The sequence below is a fragment of the Nansenia antarctica genome, assembly GCF_963989245.1.
Source record: "Nansenia antarctica genome assembly, chromosome: 17".
Lineage (NCBI taxonomy): Eukaryota > Metazoa > Chordata > Actinopteri > Argentiniformes > Microstomatidae > Nansenia > Nansenia antarctica.
In genome coordinates, this window is record NC_137687.1 from 16,812,838 (window position 1) to 16,835,778 (window position 22,941).

A 22,941-nucleotide genomic window follows, 5' to 3' on the forward strand; every position below is an offset into this window, starting at 1 on the left:
TATATAGATTCAATTTAGGCATAGAAGCCAGTTTGTGCCTAGACCCAAAAACAATACTCTGAGTTTTGGATATATTCAAAACAAGCTTGTTCAATGTAATCCATTCATGCACCATTTCTAATTCTTTTGAAAGAACTTGATTGAGTTCGTTATACGTATTTGCTGCATAATAAATTGTAGAGTCATCGGCATACATCACAATACAAGAACTTTTTATAGCATAAGGCAAATCATTAGTGAAAATAGAGAAGAGGAGTGGTCCAAGACAACTTCCTTGAGGCACACCACAAGCTAATTTGCTACTATTCGATAAGCTGCCATTATAGTACACTCTCTGTGTTCTTGCAAAGAGATAGCTTTTAATTAGGGTAATGGCAGGAGGTGTGAACCTGTAACACGTGAGCTTTCTAATTAACAGCTCATGATCAATGACGTCAAAAGCAGCACTGAAGTCTAGCAACACTGCAGCCACTACCTTTGAGTTATCAATTTCTCCTAACCAGTCATCGGTCATCTGTGTGAGCGCAGTTGAGGTAGAATGGCCTTGCCTGTACGCATGTTGGTATTTGGTGGTTAGTCCATTTGACGTGAAATAGTCCTGAATCTGAACATAAATAATCCTTTCCATGACTTTGCTGAGTACAGGAAGAATACTTATAGGACGACTGTTAGGTCCACTGAAAGTTGTTCTACTATCCTTTGGCAGTGGTATAATTTTACCCTCTTTCCACAATCCAGGACACATTCCACTTAATAAACATCTATTTAATATATGACCTATAGGCCCAGAAATGTGATTAGCGGCTATCTTCAATATCTTACTGTCTAGGTTGTCAGTACCCGCCGAACCATAAGCAGGGAGGGACTCCAGCAACTTCCTAACCTCCTCAGTGTCAACACATTGAAATTCAAATGAACAGTTCTTACCCTTCATTATTTCGTTGCTTATTAGTTTACAAGTGTTGGAATTGGTGCAGCACATGTTCTGTCTCAATTTGTCAGTTTTACTTACAAAAAAATTATTAAAGTAATTAGCAATATCTAGTGGTTTTGTTAGGAACATCCCATTGGCTTCAACAAATGAAGCACACCCATTTTTCCTTCTTCCCATGATTTCATTCAGAGTGTTCCAAAGTTGTTTACCATCATGTCTAACATCACTTATTCTTTGCTTATAATATTCCTTCTTTTTGGTTTTGTTCAATTTAGTTACCAGATTTCTCAATCTACAATAATTTAGTCTGTCATCTAGTAAACAAGATTTTACTGACACCCTTTTAGCTTCATCCCTTTGTTTCATTAAACATTTCATACCCTCATCAATCCAAGGGGCAGTTCTGGATTTCACTGTGAACTTTTTCATGGGGGCATGTCTATTAACTAGTTCCATAAAAACATTCATGAAAACATTTAAAGAAATCTCTGGGTCATCAGCAGTGTACACATCATTCCAATCTAAATTTCCAACATCATGTATGAAATTGTCTTCATTAAAACTTTTGTATGTCCTTTTGAAAACAATTTTAGGGCTTGCTTTTGGAATCTTTGATTTTCTTGCAGTAGCAACCATATAGCTCGCATCTAATCGTATCGGATGAGAAATAGACATTAAATGGCATATATAGGCCGCTACACAACAGTAATCACCGCGACAAACAGCTATATTAGATTTGGAGAAAAAAAATATATGATTTTGCAAAAAAAAAAAATATATATATTTTAATATGATGACCGGAATATATCACGTTTGTCCGGTAAATCGAATTCTTCCCGGACACGATGTCCGACGGCAAATTTTTCTAACGGAAACCCTGATTCATCCCTTTTGTGGCCAATCTTAATCTAAAAGGGTTAGGGTAATCACTGATTACCCCTACGTTTTTAAATAATTACAAAATATTGTTTAATGAATACATTTGAAAATTAAGGATACATCATTATCAAATCAATAGTAGTCAAATGTGTTATTTGCATACACATACACTCACTGGCCACTTCATTAGGCACACCTTGGGGTTGGACCCCCTCTTTTGCCTTCAGAACTGCCTTAATTCTTCGTGGCATAGATTCAACATGGTGCTGGAAACATTCCTCAGAGATTTTGGTCCATATTGACACTATAATATCACGCAACAGCCCGTCTGGCACCAACAACCATGCCAGGTTCAAAGTCACTTAAATCACCTTTATTTCCCATTCTGATGCTGGTTTGAACTTCAGCAGATCGTCTTGACCATGTCTACATGCCTAAATGCATTGAGTTGCTGCCACATGATTGGCTGATTAGGTATTTGCGTTTACAAGCAGTTGAAAAGGTGTACCTAATGAAGTGGCCGGTGAGAGTATAATATATTATTATTCATATTATTGCTTTTTCAAAATCTTTGGATTTGGACAAGTAACTTGAGCTCTAGGACAAGTAAAAGATAAGTTCACTTGTCCGAACGACAAGTACCTGAAAAAGCTTAATGTCAAGCCCTGAAGTAATGATATGTTGATAATTAAATATGTATATTTATGTAGCAAGTATTGGTATTAGACTCACATTCGTTGATTGTTTTCATTATAGAACAATGACAAAGTAAGTTGGCCTATTATATCAATATCTTGATTAATTTCTATTGCTTATCAATGCAATACTAGATATAATAGCATAAATAACAGAATAATTTCTCAGGACTGTGGACCAACTTGAGTTAATGTTTGTTTATTAGCAAGTATTAGCCTACTTAATATTGACTGTCACATTCATTGATTATTTTTATTAGCAATGCTGTCAAAGTAACTAATCAATAGCTTATTGATCATTAAATGCCTATTTAATTGTTTAAACTAGGCATGCTTAGTCTTGTTTCATGTTCAATGCTATTGGCAGAATGTGATCTATTCTGCTCTTAAATCTATTTTTGTGTCAGTGTGGACCAACCTGAACTGAGGAGCCTGGGGGGTGTTCCACGTACGTTGATTAGTACATTCGCGATTAAAAACAAGCCTTGTTTCAAGCAACTCTCGATTGGGATTGAAGCCTCAAGTGATCCCTCGAATTAGAATCAGCCTTTTGTCATCAGTGTTCACGCAACTCCGGTTTGGAAATGCTGGATTTGGGCGGGAGTTATAAACAGCCCAGAAGAGCCCATGACAGTGCAGCGCTCTGCTTATGGATCTTTATGAAGATTAACGAGGCGAGGGAAATGGCTTGGCAAAAGAATTGCAGACAGCTTAAATGCATGTCATACTAGCCCCTACTTATTGTTTTATTTCATTTTTTAATAAATTAACATTCACTACTGTGTTTATATTAGCAGCAGGCTACACACTATCAGATCATCAGGATGGCAGATCCATTAGCCGCTGCTGGTAGATTATAGTGTTCTTTTAAGACGGGGGTTCTAATCCCGCTTCTGAGATACACTTTTTACTGCATTTCATTGTCTGATGCTTGTACTCTGCAATAACAATAAAGTTGACTCTAATCTAAAAATGTGTGTAAAATGATGGTGTAGGCTAATTTACGACAACTACAATGGTTCTTCTAGTGTTGTAACTGGACCCTGGATTTGGCAAAGATTGCTATTTCTTATGATTACTGATGGATAGATGATTCACCTACTTAGATGTAATTATTGTTAATCGATTTGCATGAAGGCGTCTGTTAAATGCCAAAAAATAAACATTAAAGTCCATCACTATCAAAATATCCAATTATCTATCTATCTCGTAAAAGGTGGGACCTAATATTTACACAAAGACACTTGAGGAACTGTCGTTCAGGGTTTTTGTTTTCGCCTGTGAGACATTTTTGACAAACATCTAACTTAAACCAGACCGTAAACCTGGTTTTGTTCTGATGGATTGGTTGCATATAAACACCACAGCAAATTATTTCAGCCACATTCAGGGAACGGAACTCGATCTGAAATTATTGCGGATTATGAAAACAAGCCTGAATTTCCTGTAATCGAGTTTCATGGAATACGCCCCTGGTGTCCATCTCGATGGATGGGCCCAATGTAAATGGGAAACTCTTCGAACTTCTCCAGTAAGAGCAGCAGAACACTATGGAGATGCTCAGCTTGTTGCTGTGGACTCCACACATTACACAACTCTGCCAAACCTTGTCAATGGGGCACCAGTTCTGTTTACTGTTGTGTTTGTTCATATTTGAACATGAATACATTTACTGTTGTGTTTGTTCGTATGTTGAAGGAGAATACATTTACGTTGTAAGTAATTCTGGGACTTATTTCTTCTTTCCTTCATGCTTAATTTGTTTGCCGGTATGGCTGTGAATTAGGGCAACATTTCTAACAAAAGTGGTCTTAAAAAGGTATTTAAAAGGTCTTAAATGTGACTTGTTGAAACCTGCAGGAACCTTGTAATGGATGTCTCCACAGATCCAGCCTCTCCATACATTTAGTCATAATTTTGACTCCCAGGACCTGCTCATATGGTCCTTTACCTGAGTCATCCTTGCTGCCAACTTAACTGTGATAAATTAGTTGTTATTTTAGATTTTAACATTTGATGAAAATTATTATTAACAAATCCGTCTTTCCTGTTGACCCTCAGCCTCCAGCTCGGTGGCCGGAGCGGTTGGGATGACCACCTCTGGAGAGAGTGAGTCAGACGACTCTGAAATGGGCAGACTGCAAGGTATGGTGATCATACTATCTCTTATTAGGTTATAGCAGTTCAGACTGCCAGGTATGGTGACCATGCTATCTCTCATTAGGTTATAGGTACATAGCCTACCAAGGTATGGTGATCATACTATCTCTCATTAGGTTATAGGTACATAGCATACCAAGGTATGGTGACCATGCTATCTCTCATTAGGTTATAGGTACATAGCATACCAAGGTATGGTGATCATACTATCTCTCATTAGGTTATAGGTACATAGCATACCAAGGTATGGTGATCATACTATCTCTCATAGGTTATAGCAGTTCAGACTGCCAGGTATGGTGACCATGCTATCTCTCATTAGGTTATAGGTACATAGCATACCAAGGTATGGAGATCATACTATCTCTCATTAGGTTATAGGTACATGGCATACCAAGGTATGGTGACCATGCTATCTCTCATTAGGTTATAGGTACATAGCCTACCAAGGTATGGTGATCATACTATCTCTCATTAGGTTATAGGTACCGGTACATAGCATACCAAGGTATGGTGACCATGCTATCTCTCATTAGGTTATAGGTACATGGCATACCAAGGTAGGTGATCATGCTATCTCTCATTAGGTTATAGGTACATGGCATACCAAGGTAGGTGATCATGCTATCTCTCATTAGGTTACAGGTACATAGCATACCAAGGTATGGTGACCATGCTATCTCTCATTAGGTTATAGGTACATAGCATACCAAGGTATGGAGATCATACTATCTCTCATTAGGTTACAGGTACATAGCATACCAAGGTATGGTGACCATGCTATCTCTCATTAGGTTATAGGTACATAGCATACCAAGGTATGGTGATCATACTATCTCTCATTAGGTTATAGGTACATAGCAGTTCGCACCTACACTAGACTTTTGGTAAGGTTATTGATATTTCGATATCGCCGTGCCTTTTTTACGTACTACAACAGGGTTCCCACGGGTCCTTGAAATCCTTGAAAGTTTGTGAATTTGAGAAAAAGAAATCAAGGTCTTAAAAGTTTTTGAAAATAGACATGGGTCATTGAAAGTGCTTGAATTCCCCTCTCTCTCTCTGTAATTTAAAAAATATATATTCAAATGTTTTTTACTTAGCTCGTCAACTAGTTCTGTCTCAAACTATGCCGTGTTGTTGGGTCCTTGAATTTGAGGGAATTGTGTCTTGAAAGTCCTTGAAAGGACCTTGATGTTTCAGGTGTGGGAACCCAGATAAGTCAAATGATGTTGGTCGATGATGTGATGTAAAAGGTCTGATGCCCAAACTCCCCCCAGCTGCCCACTGCTCCCAGCAGTCCCTGCTCTCATCCCAACATGCTCCAGTTGTGCAGTGTTGGGCACACAGGGGCTGCTGACAGACAGGATGACCTCACAGTCTGTCTCTCTAAAAGGCCACAGGTTCACAGTGATGATGGACATCCAATATTAACCAATCACAAAGGAGTATGAGGCTCTGGTTATGGGGTTGGGCCACTGATCTCAAATTTCCATGCTGAGACCACACACTTTCCCATCTAATGTGAGACATTATTAAAACAGGGTTCCCACGGGTCCTTGAAATCCTTGAAAGTTTGTGAATTTGAGGGGAAAAAATCAAGGTCTTAAAGGTTTTTGAAAAAAGACATGGGTCATTGAAAGTGCTTGAATTCCCCTCTCACTCTCTAAAAAAAAATAATAATATATTTTAAAATGTTTTTAGCTCGTCAAGTAGTAAATAAGTCTCTGTATTGCTTAACTTTATACATATTTCACAATATATTGTTTTGCTTTGCTGTGGTAGAGAAGTCAAGAGATTATCTAGTGTTCACACATTCAAGCCTCTCTTTTTAATTGTTGTCTGTGAGAGGATAGTTCCTATTATATAAATTCACATCGAGATCTGTCTCAAACTATGCCGTGTTGGGTCCTTGAATTTGAGGGAATTGAGTCTTGAAAGTCCTTGAAAGGTGCTTGAATTTGATGTTTCAGAAGGTGTGGGAACCCTGTACAAGAGCTCGCCTCTTTAAAATGCTAACCTGCTATTTACACACAACGACCACTAGTTGGCCGCTTGTAAATTAGCCTGCTTCCTCCACAGAAAAACGGCAAAATAGCTTTATACTAGCTTATCCTGATGTGACTTTGAGTGCAAAGGTATAACATGTTTTTTTACTCACATGACCCCTCATGGCTGTTCTAGTGTTAATGGTTTTGTGGTTCTCCCCACAGCCCTGCTGGAGGCCAGGGGTCTGCCGCCACACCTCTTTGGGCCCCTGGGGCCCCGCATGTCACAGCTGTTCCACAGAACCATAGGCAGTGGAGCCAGTGAGTACCTCTTCACGTGTGTGTGTGTGTGTGTGTGCGCGTCACTATCTAGGGGTGTTACGGCATGAGATTTTGACGGGACGTATCTTGTTCATTCTGGCGTTCTCCTCAAGCTCTCTTACATACACCTTATCTTAAGTGTGTGCTGACTACTTTCCTGCTGTTGACCCAGTAAACAAAGAGTCCAAAAGAGGTCCTCAGGGAAGCCGGAATGTGGGTTCAGATGACGTCTTTCTAGGACGTCTTATGGACTACAGAAGTCTTCCATAAGACGTCATCTGGACGTCCTAGAAAGACGTCGTCTGAACCCACATTCCGGCTTCCCTGAGGACGTCTTTTGGACTCTTTGTTTACTGTTGAGTATATCTGTGTTATGACCTGAGTGACCATCTGCCTCCCCCCTGCCTCCTACCTCCTTCCTACCTGCCTCCCTCCTACCTCATACCTGCCGCCTACCTGCCTCCTCCCTCCTTCCTGCCTCCCTCCTACCTGCCTCCCTACTTATCTCCTCCCTGCCTCCTACCTGCCCCCCCCCCAGGCTCCAAGGCCCAGCAGCTCCTCCAGGGCCTCCAGGCCACGGGCGATGAGTCCCAGCAGCTGCAGGCGGCCATAGAGATGTGCCAGCTGCTGGTGATGGGCAACGAGGAGACGCTGGGAGGATTCCCTGTGAAGAGTGTCGTCCCCGCTCTGGTGAGTCTGTCCCCAGGGGCGCAAACCTGTCACCTTGCTGCTAAATTGGGGGCGGCTGTGGCGCCTGTGCGGCTGTGGCACAGGAGGTAGAGCCGCCGTCTAATGATCACAAGGTTGGCAGATCAGCGGTTCGAGCCCCGGCCACATGTCGAAGTGTCCTTGGGACACTGAACCACAAAATTGCTCCCAGTGAGCGGGCCAGCGCCTTGCATGGCAGCTTGCCGCCATTTGTGTGTGAATGGGTGAATGAGAGGCCGTTGTAAAGCGCTTTGGAGCAGCAAAAAAGGCGCTATATAAGTGCAGTCCATTTACCATTTAAATTAGGCGTTTTGACCTGAAAATAGCTCATCCATGTGAATCGTGTAGATCTGCACAAAAAAAAAACTCACTTGGGGGGGTTGGCGGAGGGGTGGGGGGGGGGGGAGTCCTCATCCAAGTCACACGAAGTGCGAGCTAACTCATCTTCCTGTCTGCTAAACTCCGCTGCTGTTTAAATAACTTTGAACTGTTTTCGAAGTCATTTTGCAGGTGTTAGTCAGGGGTGTGCCGCCGCTACTTACTAACTAGTGATATCCATTTAGCACCATTAGTGCTAGCGCTACCCTCCCCCCTCTAAGGTTAGCTGCCATGATCATTGATCATTTTCTTAGTTTTTAGGCAAACATAATTTTTTTATCACCTTTTTGGGCCATCGCCAGTTTGCAACCCTGCTCCGTGTCAGTGGCCCTCTCCCCTGTCCTGTCCTCTTGGCCTGTAGTTGCTGTTGTAGCTCCTGTTCTGTCCTCTTGGCCTGTAGTTGCTGTTGTAGCACCTGGTCTTAAGACGGTGTCGTTACTAATCCTCTCAACTCCTCCTCCCTACAGATCACGCTGTTACAGATGGAGCACAACTTTGACATTGTGAGTATCACCGCCTTGTTTCGTTTGCTTTGGGGTTCATGCTTGGGAAATGTGTGTACTCTATGTTCCTCCATACACAGATGAACCATGTGTGTACTCTATGTTCCTCCATACACAGATGAACCATGCCTCCCGTGCTCTCACATACATGATGGAGGCTCTCCCTCGGTCCTCAGCTGTGGTGGTGGATGCCATCCCTGTCTTCCTGGAAAAGGTAATAATAATAATAATAATTCATTTTCTTCATACTGCACTTTTCCGGGGCTCAAAGACGCTGACAATATGGGAAAAACAGAAACCACAGAAACCACAAGCAACAGATAACATGAGCACATAGAACACAGAGTTAACCAACAGGCACAGGGAACAATTAACACAGCAATGTCCAGGGGGGGGGTGGCAGGGTTAGGGTTAGGGGTAGGGGAGGTTGTATGTATGGGAGGTACGGCGTTGACTCCGGTCACCGTTAGTGAACCCGTCATGTACTTACACTGTAACCTTGTGTATATGCTAACCTTGTGTATATGCTAACCTTGTTTCGCAGCTTCAGGTTATCCAGTTCATTGATGTAGCGGAGCAAGCACTGACCGCCTTGGAGATGTTGTCACGGCGACACAGCAAAGCCATCCTGCAGGCTGTAAGTATTGTATAGTTGTATACTGCCTGTGTAGGGCTGTTCTCAGATCTGCCCCCTAACGGTCTCTGTGGCTCTCCTGCCCCCACGCCACACCACAGTTCTGAGGCCAGGGGAGGATATAGGATGGCAAGTCTTCTATTAAAGGCTCACTCCCTCCAGCCAACTTCAGTTGCTCTTACAGTTGCAAACTTGAAACAGCTACGTGATATTCTTTCTTGTCACCACAATGCATCAAAAACAAACAGCTGTCTTTTGCTTTGCATTTCTCAGAAGAACAGATGAAGCCAACTGGCTGAGTGTGGTAATGTCATCCATGTCTTCACTGAATATTCAGCATGAACGTAACATTACCAAACGCACAAGGGGCCGCAGCTGTGTCAACAAGCTTTTAACCGTGCAAAACACAGAAAGCTGCCACGATACATCTCTCCAGGGTACCCGCGCTGGTCTTAAAAAGCCTTCAAGTCTAAAATCCAGCAAAAGGCCAAAGGTCAAACATTTCAGTTATCCGCTCAAAGAAAATGAGGTGCTAGGTCTTAAAAATGAGATCCTGCAAGGAAATGCCGATTTGCTTCCTTTTTTGTCTGTATGGCAGTGAAATCCCTAATTTCATCACCTCGAGGATGACAAAAAACTACCCTATGGTGCCGCGAATAGGTCGGAAATTATGTTCAAATAGGTCTTAAAAGGGTCTTAGATTTGACTTGTTGAAACTTGTAGGAACCCTGTCTGTCCATGTGAACAACATGGCCTGCTAGCTTATGTACCTGATGTTCAACGTATCAACACTTTGCAAAAACGTCCTGCTTCTCTCCTCAAATCGAACCGTTGATCAATTTGATTGGCTAGCTCTTATGAATCACACAGTGGATGTCCAATCCATTTTCATTGCCCAGTGTCTGGTTGTTAATACGGGCCTGACTAATCTCTGGAGTGGTATTTGTCACCATGCCATTGATGCTTTCATGCCATTCCAGTAGGTAATTAAACTGACACTGCGCACTCAAGTGAGCAAAAGATGAGTCGATAACATCACACTTAGATTTATTGTCCCCAGGGGGAAATTCATTTTCACACCTCTGTACAGTATACATATATACATACACCTCTGTACAGTATACATATATCATACAACACCGTATAACACAGACAACAACAGACAGTACTACACATGACAGATACACAAGTACACACACTCAGCGCGGTCTGTAATTTAAGGCCAAAATAATATATTCTTACTTATATATATACTTATAAGTATATATACAGAAGACGATTCTGTAGTCCATAAGACGTCCTAAAGACGTCATCTGAACCCACATTCCGGCTTCCCGGAGGACGTCGTTTGGACTCTTTGTTTACTGGGACAGTACAGTCAGTAGTGTCCTGGTGAGTCAGTGTGGTCTGGTCTCTGTGCAGGGCGGGCTGGCTGACTGTCTGCTGTACCTGGAGTTCTTCAGCATCAACGCTCAGAGGAACGCGCTGGCCATCGCTGCCAACTGCTGCCAGAGCATCACCCCCGACGAGTTCCACTTTGTCTCCGACTCCCTACCGCTGCTCACCCAGAGACTCACTCACCAGGTACTACCTCCCTCCCTCCCCCCCCTCCCTACCGCTGCTCACCCAGAGACTCACTCACCAGGTACCTCCCTCCCTCCCTACCTCCCTCCCTCCCTCCCCCCCTACCGGTGTGAAAGCCCTACCAGAGACTCACTCACCAGGTACCTCCCTCCCTACCTCCCTCCCCCCCTACCGCTGCTCACCCAGAGACTCACTCACCAGGTACCTCCCTCCCCCCTCTCTACCTCCCTCCCTCCCTCCCCCCCCTTCCTCTCCTCACCCAGAGACTCACTCACCAGGTACCTCCCTCCCTCCCTCCCCCCTCTCTACCTCCCTCCCTCCCCCCTGACTCCCTACCGCTGCTCACCCAGAGACTCACTCACCAGATAGGCCTCCCTCCCTCCCCATCCTCTCTACCTCCCTCCCTCCCCTGACTCTACCGCTGCTGACCCAGAGACTCACTCACCAGGTACCTGCCTGCACCTAGTACACTCTGCTGTTTTACTGTTATACTCTGTCTCTCACCTAGTGTACTGTCTCCACTCTGTTGTTGTTTTACTGTTGGCAGTAGGGTCGGTGGTGCTGTCAGTGTGCATGTTACCCATCGTATCTCATGTGTACTTCTTTTTCTCCTTGTGTAGGATAAGAAATCCGTGGAAAGCACTTGTCTCTGTTTCGCCAGACTGGTGGACAACTTTCAACATGAGGAGGTAGGAGAGGTTGTTACACCGTGTGTCTGCACCATGTTGTCTTTTCATTCCTGACTCCCCTCCTCAATCAAAATTCAATCAGATGTATTTTTAAAGCACTTTTTTCAGATGAACAAAGTACTATTCTAGGGATGACACAACACCATGCTCTCTTCTCCCGTCCTCTCTCCTTTCTGTAAAAGACACGTGGCAGACATGGGGGGGGGGGGGGAAATACTTGATAACTACATAGATTTTTTGACATGTTTTAATTTTGTTGACATTTTGTTATCTTGTAATGTTAACGGAAGGAAGGCTAGCTGTCGTCTTGGCGTCAGCTAATGGGGATCCTTGCTAATAAACAATAATAATAATAATAATAAACATTTGGGGTACCAAATTAGCTATTCATCTGTAGTGAAATTCTGATGATAACATGAAATAAATGTACATGTTTTTCCTGGCTAGTGAGAGGGTTGACACCGCCTGCTGTCCACCAGAGCTCTGTAGTTTGAAATAACTTAAACTTCAGGCAGCTAGGTACAATTCCAGACAGCGTGGATAACCGTCACAGTTAACTGTTTTCGAAGTCATTATTCAGGTGTTATGGTCAGGGCTGTAGTTGGAATGTATCCAAGCAGGTTTACTCTGATCCACCTAGCCAGGTGTCCATCAGTTCATGTCTTAGCCAGGTGTTCCTCAGTTCATCTTAGCCAGGTGTTCCTCAGTTCATCTTAGACAGGTGTTCCTCAGTTCATCTTAGCCAGGTGTTCACCAGTTCATGTCTTAGCCAGGTGTTCACCAGTTCATGTCTTAGCCAGGTGTTCACCAGTTCATGTCTTAGCCAGGTGTTCACCAGTTCATGTCTTAGCCAGGTGTTCATCAGTTCATCTTAGCCAGGTGTTCCTCAGTTCATCTTAGACAGGTGTTCCTCAGTTCATCTTAGACAGGTGTTCACCAGTTCATGTCTTAGCCAGGTGTTCACCAGTTCATGTCTTAGCCAGGTGTTCATCAGTTCATCTTAGCCAGGTGTTCATCAGTTCATCTTAGCCAGGTGTTCATCAGTTCATCTTAGCCAGGTGTTCATCAGTTCATCTTAGCTAGGTGTTCACCAGTTCATCTTAGCCAGGTGTCCATCAGTGAAGTTCATGTCTTAGCCAGGTGTTCATCAGTTCATCTTAGCCAGGTGTTCATCAGTTCATGTCTTAGCCAGGTGGTCAGCAGTTCATGTCTTAGCCAGGTGTTCATCTTAGCCAGGTGTTCATCAGTTCATCTTAGACAGGTGTTCATCAGTTCATGTCTTAGACAGGTGTTCATCAGTTCATGTCTTAGCCAGGTGTTCATCAGTTCATCTTAGCCAGGTGTTCACCAGTTCATGTCTTAGCCAGGTGTTCATCAGTTCATCTTAGCCAGGTGGTCATCAGTTCATCCTAGCCAGGTGTTCACCAGTTCATGTCTTAGCCAGGTGTTCCTCAGTTCATTTTAGCCAGGTGGTCATCAGTTCATCTTAGCCAGGTGTTCACCAGTTTGTGTCTTAGCCAGGTATTCACCAGTTCGTGTCTTAGCCAGGTGTTCATCAGTTCATCTTAGCCAGGTGTTCATCAGTTCATCTTAGCCAGGTGTTCATCAGTTCATCTTAGCCAGGTGGTCATCAGTTCATCTTAGCCAGGTGGTCATCAGTTCATGTCTTAGCCAGGTGTTCATCAGTTCGTCTTAGCCAGGTGGTCATCAGTTCATGTCTTAGCCAGGTGATCATCAGTTCATCTTAGCCAGGTGGTCATCAGTTCATCTTAGCCAGGTGGTCATCAGTTCATGTCTTAGCCAGGTGTTCATCAGTTCATCTTAGCCAGGTGGTCATCAGTTCATGTCTTAGCCAGGTGGTCATCAGTTCATCTTAGCCAGGTGGTCATCAGTTCATGTCTTAGCCAGGTGGTCATCAGTTCATCTTAGCCAGGTGTTCATCAGTTCATCTTAGCCAGGTGGTCATCAGTTCATCTTAGCCAGGTGGTCATCAGTTCATGTCTTAGCCAGGTGGTCGTCAGTTCATCTTAGCCAGGTGGTCATCAGTTCATCTTAGCCAGGTGGTCATCAGTTCATGTCTTAGCCAGGTGTTCATCAGTTCATCTTAGCCAGGTGGTCATCAGTTCATGTCTTAGCCAGGTGGTCATCAGTTCATCTTAGCCAGGTGTTCATCAGTTCATCTTAGCCAGGTGGTCATCAGTTCATCTTAGCCAGGTGGTCATCAGTTCATCTTAGCCAGGTGGTCATCAGTTCATGTCTTAGCCAGGTGTTCATCAGTGAAGTTCATGTCTTAGCCAGGTGTTCATGTTTTAGCCAGGTGTCCATCAGTGAAGTTCATGTCTTAGCCAGGTGTTCGTCAGGGAAGTTCATGTCTTAGCCAGGTGTTCATGTCTTAGCCAGGTGTCCATCAGTGAAGTTCATGTCTTAGCCAGGTGTTCATCAGTGAAGTTCATGTCTTAGCCAGGTGTTCATCAGTGAAGTTCATGTCTTAGCCAGGTGTTCATGTCTTAGCCAGGTGTCCATCAGTGAAGTTCATGTCTTAGCCAGGTGTTCGTCAGGGAAGTTCATGTCTTAGCCAGGTGTTCGTCAGGGAAGTTTGTGTCAGAGAAGCCGTGTTCTGTGCAGCTATGCAGATGTTGGTGTGTTTTCCATTATCAACCAGGCTCCAAGAAACCAGAGGCAGAGATGCTGTTTGAGCGCCATGATGTTTTGCAATGTTATTATTTCCAGCTCCGTGTCTTTGAACAATGTCTCAGCAGATGAGTCATGGCATTTTTTGACAACGCTACTGTCGCTAAAAACCTTTTGTTCTTGGCCAAAAATGTACAGCTTTAAAACAAGGCCTCTGTTGCAGCTGTGTTTTTAACCACTGGTTTGGTGAATGAAGACTGCTATTTCTGTAACTGCGTCTTGAGCTTGGTCCCCTACTGAGCACGCAATGCATTTTCTTTTCTTTTTTTCAGTGATTCAACTGTATTTATTGTATTACAGTATATTATGTTTTCTTCTCTAGAGACAGATTACAAGACCAAACATCAAAACTCTGTGTTGGGACATGGTGAACATGGTGAAAGTCCAACATAAACAGTATAACATTAGATAAAATAAATGATTCCAAGAGAATAATGAAGTATAGAGGAGGACTCTATAGCTTCAAAGTATTTGTAAATAAACTGGAAATCAAACAACCAGACACTATATTTTTGGTCAAAGGAAATTACAAGTAAAATACCATTAGTTAACATCTGTTATGACATCAAAGGTAAACCTGAGGACTTCAACAACATTTGACAGCCTCTTATAGAGTTCATGGCTTCTAGGGCAAAATAATTGTTTTTATTTTTATTTCTTAATAGAATCTATTACACAATGCATTTTCTGCTGGGAAATCAAGCTAACATCTTTTGTGTAGTGTGTGTGTAGTGTGGTTGCTATAGTGGCGCTTTGCGCTACGTTGCCTCTTTTTCCCGACAGCAATGGCAGCGCCGCATATGAAACACACACTTTCCTTTGACAAACAACAAAATTAAAAACTCATTCTCCCACTGCTGTTGAAAATTGAACCACCAGAATGTTCTAGTAACTCACGGATGTTTAACCTGTTGAACCACCAGAATGTTCTAGTAAGTCATGGATGTTTTTTACCTGTTGAACCACCAGAACCTGCTGCAGCAGGTGGCCTCCCGGGACCTGAGGACCAACATCCAGCAGCTGCTGGTGGTGACGCCCCCTGTCCTCAGCTCTGGGATGTTCATCATGGTGGTCCGCATGTTCTCCCTCATGTGCTCCAACTGCCCCTGCCTGGCCGTGCAGCTCATGAACCAGAGTGAGTGTCTGTCCCCCCCCTCCCCCCCCCATCCTCGCACACTAAAACTACATTTTGTGGGCATTTTTATCTGTTGGGTGGCATAAGATGCAGGTACAGGGATTTATTCGAAAATTGTAAGTAATCGGGTAATCGTCAGGGTTCCCGCGGGTCCTTGAAATCCTTGAAAGTCTGTGAATTTGAGAAAAAAGAAATCAAGGTTTTAAAAGTTTTTGAAAATAGACATGGGTCATTGAAAGTGTTTGAATTCCCCTCTCTCTCTCTAAAAAAATTAAATATATATGTTCAAAAATGTTTTACTTAGCTCGTCAACTAGCTCTGTCTCAAACTATGCCGTGTTGGGTCCTTGAATTTGAGGGAATTTAGTCTTGAAAGTCCTTGAAAGGTGCTTGAATTTGATGTTTCAGAAGGTGTGGGAACCCTGAATAGTGCATGTAACAACCTCCTAAATACCTATCACGGTCTACAGTTTGCAGGATTGTGTGTATCTCACCCATGGATTATAAAGCCTCTAGAAAGAACAAGAGAACTAGAAACAGGTTTGTTACACTTGTGGTTTTTCAGACATTGCAGAGACGCTGCGCTTCCTCCTGTGCGGGGCGTCCAACGGCAGCTGTCAGGAGCAGATAGACCTGGTGCCCCGGAGCCCCCAGGAGCTCTACGAACTCACCTCCCTCATCTGGTAACGCTCCACTCCATCCTCTCCTACCCCCCCCCCCGCTCTAACAGCCATTTCTGCTCAATCTCAGTAGGCCTCTTGCCGGTGTGACCATACTACAGTACTGCTAAATCTGTCCATCTTACGGTATTCATTGACAACTTGATTGTCAACCCTGACAACAACAACAAGCCTGTCTCTGTCTGTGTGTCCTGCAGTGAGCTGATGCCCTGCCTGCCCAGAGAGGGCATCTTTGCGGTGGACGTGATGCTGAAGAAGGGCAGCGCCCAGACTACAGAAGGAGCCATCTGGCAGTGGAGGGATGACCGGGGGCTGTGGCACCCCTACAACCGCATCGACAGCCGCATCATCGAGGTGCAGATACGTCCTTTCTCCTTGAAAGTTTGTGAATTTGAGAAAAATAAATCTTAAAAGTGTTTGAAAATAGACATGGGTCATTGAAAATGCTTGAATTCCCCACTCTCTCACTCTCTAAATATTTTTTTAATATATATATATTCAAAAATGTTTTACTTTGATTGAATGAGTCTTGAAAGGTGCCTGAATGTGATGTTTCAGAAGGTGTGGGAACCCTGCATATACTATGATGAACATTAGCTTCCAGACTAACTGTCAGAGTGCTGTGATGTGAATGTTTGCCTCGCTTATCTCACTGACACTGACGTCACGGGGGTGCGTGATGATTCTCTCTCTCTCTCTCTCCAGACGGCCCACCAGAACGGAGAGGATGAGATCAGCCTGTCCACGCTGGGGCGGGTCTACACCATCGACTTCAACTCTATGCAGCAGATCAACGAAGACACCGGGACGGCCCGGGGCATCCAGAGGAAACCCAACCCCCTGGCCAACCCCAACACAGGTGAGACAGGTGTGTACCTAGCCAACCCCAACACTGGTGAGACAGGTGTGTACCTAGCCAACCCCAACACTGGTGAGACAGGTGTGTACCTAGCCAACCCCAACACAGGTGAGACAGTCACGATACAGGTGAGAGTCACAATTAGTGTTGTTCCGATACCATTTTTTGATACCGATACCGATACCTGACCGTGCAGTACTTGCCGATACCGAGTACCGATCCGATACCACGGCGTTTGAAAAAACAAAACAAAAAAACATGTTTTTTGAGCCGCATACTCACCTCGATGTAAAATTATTGCTAACACTTAGTCTGGCACTGCTCAAAACCTTTGTAAAACAGGAAAAAATACCAACAGAGTGAATACTATAGAACTTTTTTTTATTGTCTACCTGGTATGGTGACAAGAAAATCAACCCCTTATAAAACCTGAAATGTGGCTCTCACAGATGCCAATCAGTGCAATATCCATTTAAGATATAAAACAGTCGTAGTAGTAGTGCAACAGCAAGTGAACATTTACAAACAAAATAACTTTAGTACTTAAAAAAAAAAAAAAAACGGAATTTGTTTTTTGTTAGTACTCGCCGATACCGATACCAGCATTTTTGTGCGTATCGGTGGCCATGCCGATACTAGTATCGGTATCGGAACAACACTAGTCACAATACAGGTGAGACAGACACAATACAGGTGAGACAGAGACACAATACAGGTGAGACAGGTGAAACCCCAATACAGGTGACAGTCTCTCTCTCTCTCTAAAAATAATAATAATAATATATATATTCAAAAATGTTTTACTTAGCTCGTCAACTAGTTCTGTCTCAAACTATGCCGTGTTGGGTCCTTGAATTTGAGGGAATTGAGTCTTGGAAGTCCTTGAAAAGTGCTTGAAAGTGATGTTTCAGTAGGTGTGGGAACCCTGTTGAGTGGAGTGTTTTGTGTTGTTTCTGAGGGGAGTGTTGGGCTGTTTCTGAGTGGAGTGTTTTGTGTTTGTCCCCCAGGGGGTCACCAGGAGGTGCGGCGGGAGGACGCGCGAGCCCAGCTGATGAAGGAGGACCCTGAGCTGGCCAAGTGCTTCATCAAGACGCTGTTCGGGGTCCTGTATGAGGTGTACAGCTCCTCCGCCGGCCCGGCCGTCAGACACAAGTGCCTTCGCGCCATCCTCAGGATCATCTACTTCGCTGACGCAGAACTGCTGAAGGACGTGCTGCGGAACCACGCCGTATCCAGGTGAGCTGAGGGTTTTACCACAGGCGACTTGTAGCAGTTTGGTTTCTACACAGGTGACTTGTAGCAATTGCACTAAACAACAGGGCCGTCTCACGCATCGCAACCACAATAGAACAGGACATCACCCACCCACTCAACCTGTACCTCGCCCCACTGCCATCCGGGCGTAGGTACTGAACTCTGAGGTGTGAAAGGGCTCGCTTTGGCAAAAGCCTGATCCCCGCAGCCATTGTTGCCTTAAATAACAGACCGTGCAAGTGTGTGTACCTGTGTATCTGTCATGTGTAGTACTGTCTGTGTTATACAGTGTTGTATGTATATATGTATACTGTACAGTGGTGTGAAAATGAATTTCCCCCTGGGGACAATTCAATTCAACTTTATTTGCCATGTGCAGTGCACTAGGAACATGATTTGGTATTCTACCATGCTGAACAGGCTACAGTACATACAACAAGTAGACGACAATACAACAAAACTCAAGACCAAATATACAGTACAAATATGAGTGAATATTAAAATATTAATATCCCAATTGTAGGAGCCATGAATATGATTTGTGAGTTTATTTGGTTGTTTGTTTATTGTTTTGATGACGTTCTGTTCTTCCTTCCGGAAGTCACATGATTATGGGCGGGGCTAGCCCGAGGTTAACTAAAACACCTGTTCACCTGTATGGTGGGAGTGGAGAGAGAGGGGAGACGGGGTCGTTGTATTTTTTGTTGACCGCATCTTCGTTATATATTGTTGATTATTTTCTTATTTTATATAGATACATTTTGTACGTTCACTAGTTTGATTGTTCCATTTCAATAAATGCTTTAAATGTACCTTTTTTTCTCAAGTGAATTGTTTTGGGCGTGTCATAACATCAACCCAGACCCTGCTCGCGTCTCTCAGCGACTTTTTACTACTGGACTCTATCTAGTCGCTACACCAACGGTGTGGGTTTCTTGACATGACGGTGTTTTGTCCTCCTGCAGTCACATCGCCTCCATGCTGTCCAGTCAGGACCTGAAGATTGTGGTGGGCTCTCTGCAGATGGCTGAGATTCTAATGCAGAAGCTTCCAGATGTCTTCAGCGTCTATTTCAGAAGAGAAGGTAACAGATCCGCCCTGCCTGCCTGCCTGCGTCTCTGCTTCCACAGTGGGCTGACCTAGAATGATTTAAAACAAGTACACTCAGCTAAAAACATCTCACACTTATAGCTCCCAGGATTGAGAAGAACTGCTGTTGGATGAGATGGGCCTGCTGCACTGGTTCTGATGCCTCCCCCTCCACCACAGTTTAATGTTCAGGGTTCCCGCACTGGTCTTAAAAAGCCTTGAAGTCTAAAATCCAGCAATCCGATTCATAAGGCCTAAAAAGGTCTCACATTTCAGTTATTCGGTCTAAAAATGAGGTGCTAGGTCTTTAAAATCTCCTGCAAGCAAATCAGTCCGACCACATCTATAAACGCGTAAATTAATCAAGCTGGAACCCAAAAAATGCCAATTCGCTTCCTTTTTTGTCTGTATGGCAGTGAAATCCCTAATTTCATCACCTCGAGGATGACAAAAAGCTATCATACGGTGTCGCGAATAGGTCTAAAATTATATTCAGAGGTCTAAAAAGGTCTTAAATTTGACTTGTTGAAACTTGTAGGAACCCTGACTGTTGCATATCGTTGGCTTCATAGCATAAAGCAGTGTTAGCCTCGTAGCATAATTGCCTAAGTCATGCTTCACTTCTGGTCAGCCGAGCCATCTTTGTATGTAGTGTCAAAAATGCCTCGATGTCAAAGAGATGACTTGGGCAGATAGTGATTTTGGAATGTAACAAGCATTCTGATGGTATATGCACAGTGAATCAGCAGTGTTAGGAGAGTAGAGTTAGGCGGATATCTCAATTTGGCCAAAATATGACGTAGGCAATTAAGCTATGAGGCTAGCGATATATATTTAAGCCAGACCCCTGGCAGTGAGGAGATGGAACATCGTGGTGCACTTGGATGAACCAAGCTTTCTGTGGGGGGCGGCTGTGTCTCAGGAGGGAGAGCTGCCGTCTAATGATCGCAAGGTTGGCAGATCGGCGGTTCGAGTCCCGGCTGGCTTACATGTCGAAGTGTCCTTGGGCAAGACACTGAACCCCAAATTCCTCCCAGTGAGCGGGCCGGCCGGCGCCTTGCATGGCAGCTTGCCGCCATTGGTGTGTGAAAGTGTGTGTGAATGTGTGTGTGAATGGGTGAATGAGAGGCCGTTGTAAAGCGCTTTGGAATAAGGCTATATATGGCTCCCACGGGTCCTTGAAATCCTTGAAAGTTTGTGAATTTGAGAAAAAGAAATCAAGGTCTTAAAAGTTTTTGAAAATAGACATGGGTCATTGAAAGTGTTTGAATTCCCTTCGCTCTCTCTCTCTCTAAAAAAAAGATATATATTCAAAAATGTTTTACTTAGCTCGTCAACTAGTTCTGTCTCAAACTATGCCATGTTGGGTCCTTGAATTTGAGGGAATTGAGTCTTGAAAGTCCTTGAAAGGTGCTTGAATGTGACGTTTCAGAAGGTGTGGGAACCCTGAATATAAGTCAGTCCACAATGAACCGTTCTGTCTGACCACGGAGCTGCACGTGCTGCTTCCGTCTCCTCCTCCAGGTGTGATGCACCAGGTGAAGAACCTGGCGGAGTCGGAGGCGTTCCTGACCAGCCCTCCCAAGGCGTGCACCAGCGGCACGGCCAGCCTCTGCACCACCACCATCAGCACCGCCTCCACCACCTCCGCCCCCAACGCCACGCCAGACCTGGGCTCGCCCAGCTTCCAGCACAGCATGGACGACTCTCTGGACCTGAGTCCCCAGGGGTGAGGAGAGACCACACACACACACACACACACACACAGCATGGATGACTCACTGGACCTGAGTCCCCAGGGGTGAGACACCACACACACACACACACACACACACACACTCAGCATGGGTGACTCTCTGGACCCTCCTCACCAGGGGTGAGACACCACACACACTAGACACAGTTATGGGCACACACACACACACACTAAACACAATAGACCTATCGCTAAGCCACGCCCCCTTTTAAAACTCGGACAAACAAACAACGCTCGCTCAGATTCTTCACGGACTGACTGACCGTTCGTGACAATGACATTCAATGACTTACAATGGCGGGAGTTCAAATTTCTGATTTACCACAGCAAGTAATAGACATATTTTTTTTTTTTTTTTAAAGATGACAAGAATATTTAGTCTAGAAGCTTTTCACCATCAGATATTAGCGAGTTGCTTGTCCGAGTTTTCTGCCTGTAGTGACTTTTGCTGTGATATGATTGGACAATTTCTACTTTGGGGTGTGGCTTAGCGATAGGTCTATTATGGACACACGCTTCCCCCCATAGGACAGCATGTTAATCTCTCCCCCTCCCCCAGGCGGTTAAGTGACGTGTTGAAGAGGAAACGGCTGCCTAAGCGAGGCCCCCGACGGCCCAAGTACTCTCCCCCCCGGGACGACGACAAAGTAGACAATCAGGGTAACTGTCCTCCTCTCTGTCCTCCTCTCTGTCCTCCTCACACTCTGCTTTCTCTGTCCTCCTCACACTCTGCTGTCTCTGTCCTCCTCTCTGTCCTCCTCTCTGTCCTCCTCACACTCTGCTGTCTCTGTCCTCCTCACACTCTGCTGTCTCTGTCCTCCTCTCTGTCCTCCTCACACTCTGCTGTCTCTGTCCTCCTCACACTCTGCTGTCTCTGTCCTCCTCTCTGTCCTCCTCTCTGTCCTCCTCTCTGTCCTCCTCACACTCTGCTGTCTCTGTCCTCCTCACACTCTGCTGTCTCTGTCCTCCTCTCTGTCCTCCTCACACTCTGCTGTCTCTGTCCTCCTCTCTGTCCTTCTCACACTCTGCTGTCTCTGTCCTCCTCACTGTCCTCCTCACACTCTGCTGTCTCTGTCCTCCTCTCTGTCCTCCTCTCTGTCCTCCTCACACTCTGCTGTCTCTGTCCTCCTCACTGTCCTCCTCACACTCTGCTGTCTCTGTCCTCCTCTCTGTCCTCCTCTCTGTCCTCCTCACACTCTGCTGTTTCTGTCCTCCTCTCTGTCCTCCTCTCTGTCCTCCTCTCTGTCCTCCTCACGCTCTGCTGTCTCTGTCCTCCTCTCTGTCCTCCTCACACTCTGCTGTCTCTGTCCTCCTCTCACTCTGCTGTCTCTGTCCTCCTCTCTGTCCTCCTCTCTGTCCTCCTCTCTGTCCTCCTCACACTCTGCTGTCTCTGTCCTCCTCACACTCTGCTGTCTCTGTCCTCCTCTCTGTCCTCCTCTCTGTCCTCCTCACACTCTGCTGTCTCTGTCCTCCTCACACTCTGCTGTCTCTGTCCTCCTCTCTGTCCTCCTCACACACTGCTGTCTCTGTCCTCCTCTCTGTCCTCCTCACACTCTGCTGTCTCTGTCCTCCTCTCTGTCCTCCTCACACTCTGCTGTCTCTGTCCTCCTCTCTGTCCTCCTCACACTCTGCTGTCTCTGTCCTCCTCACACTCTGCTGTCTCTGTCCTCCTCTCTGTCCTCACACACTGCTGTCTCTGTCCTCCTCTCTGTCCTCTCTGTCCTCCTCTCTGTCCTCACACACTGCTGTCTCTGTCCTCCTCTCTGTCCTCTCTGTCCTCCTCTCTGTCCTCTCTGTCCTCCTCTCTGTCCTCCTCACACTCTGCTGTTTCTGTCCTCCTCACACTCTGCTGTCTCTGTCCTCCTCTCTGTCCTCCTCACACTCTGCTGTCTCTGTCCTCCTCTCTGTCCTCACACTCTGCTGTCTCTGTCCTCCTCTCTGTCCTCACTGTCCTCCTCACACTCTGCTGTCTCTGTCCTCCTCACTGTCCTCCTCACACTGCTGT

General features: G+C 44.9%; 1 protein-coding gene across 2 annotated transcripts in view; it reads left to right on the forward strand.

The window, feature by feature from the left end:
- trip12 (thyroid hormone receptor interactor 12) overlaps positions 1 to 22,941 on the forward strand; it is a 63,430-nt gene that overhangs the window by 21,954 nt on the left and 18,535 nt on the right. The window contains exons 8-23 of one of the 2 annotated variants that reach the window (XM_080547580.1): positions 4,570 to 4,653; positions 6,882 to 6,977; positions 7,516 to 7,667; positions 8,531 to 8,566; positions 8,685 to 8,780; positions 9,111 to 9,203; positions 10,623 to 10,784; positions 11,405 to 11,473; positions 15,134 to 15,299; positions 15,864 to 15,981; positions 16,176 to 16,332; positions 16,684 to 16,846; positions 17,845 to 18,073; positions 19,057 to 19,175; positions 20,705 to 20,909; positions 21,496 to 21,596. In XM_080547580.1, coding sequence (XP_080403706.1) covers positions 4,570 to 4,653; positions 6,882 to 6,977; positions 7,516 to 7,667; positions 8,531 to 8,566; positions 8,685 to 8,780; positions 9,111 to 9,203; positions 10,623 to 10,784; positions 11,405 to 11,473; positions 15,134 to 15,299; positions 15,864 to 15,981; positions 16,176 to 16,332; positions 16,684 to 16,846; positions 17,845 to 18,073; positions 19,057 to 19,175; positions 20,705 to 20,909; positions 21,496 to 21,596 — 2,046 coding nt within the window. The remainder of the gene's footprint in view (positions 1 to 4,569; positions 4,654 to 6,881; positions 6,978 to 7,515; positions 7,668 to 8,530; positions 8,567 to 8,684; positions 8,781 to 9,110; positions 9,204 to 10,622; positions 10,785 to 11,404; positions 11,474 to 15,133; positions 15,300 to 15,863; positions 15,982 to 16,175; positions 16,333 to 16,683; positions 16,847 to 17,844; positions 18,074 to 19,056; positions 19,176 to 20,704; positions 20,910 to 21,495; positions 21,597 to 22,941) is intronic. The other variant, XM_080547581.1, reaches the window with a different exon arrangement.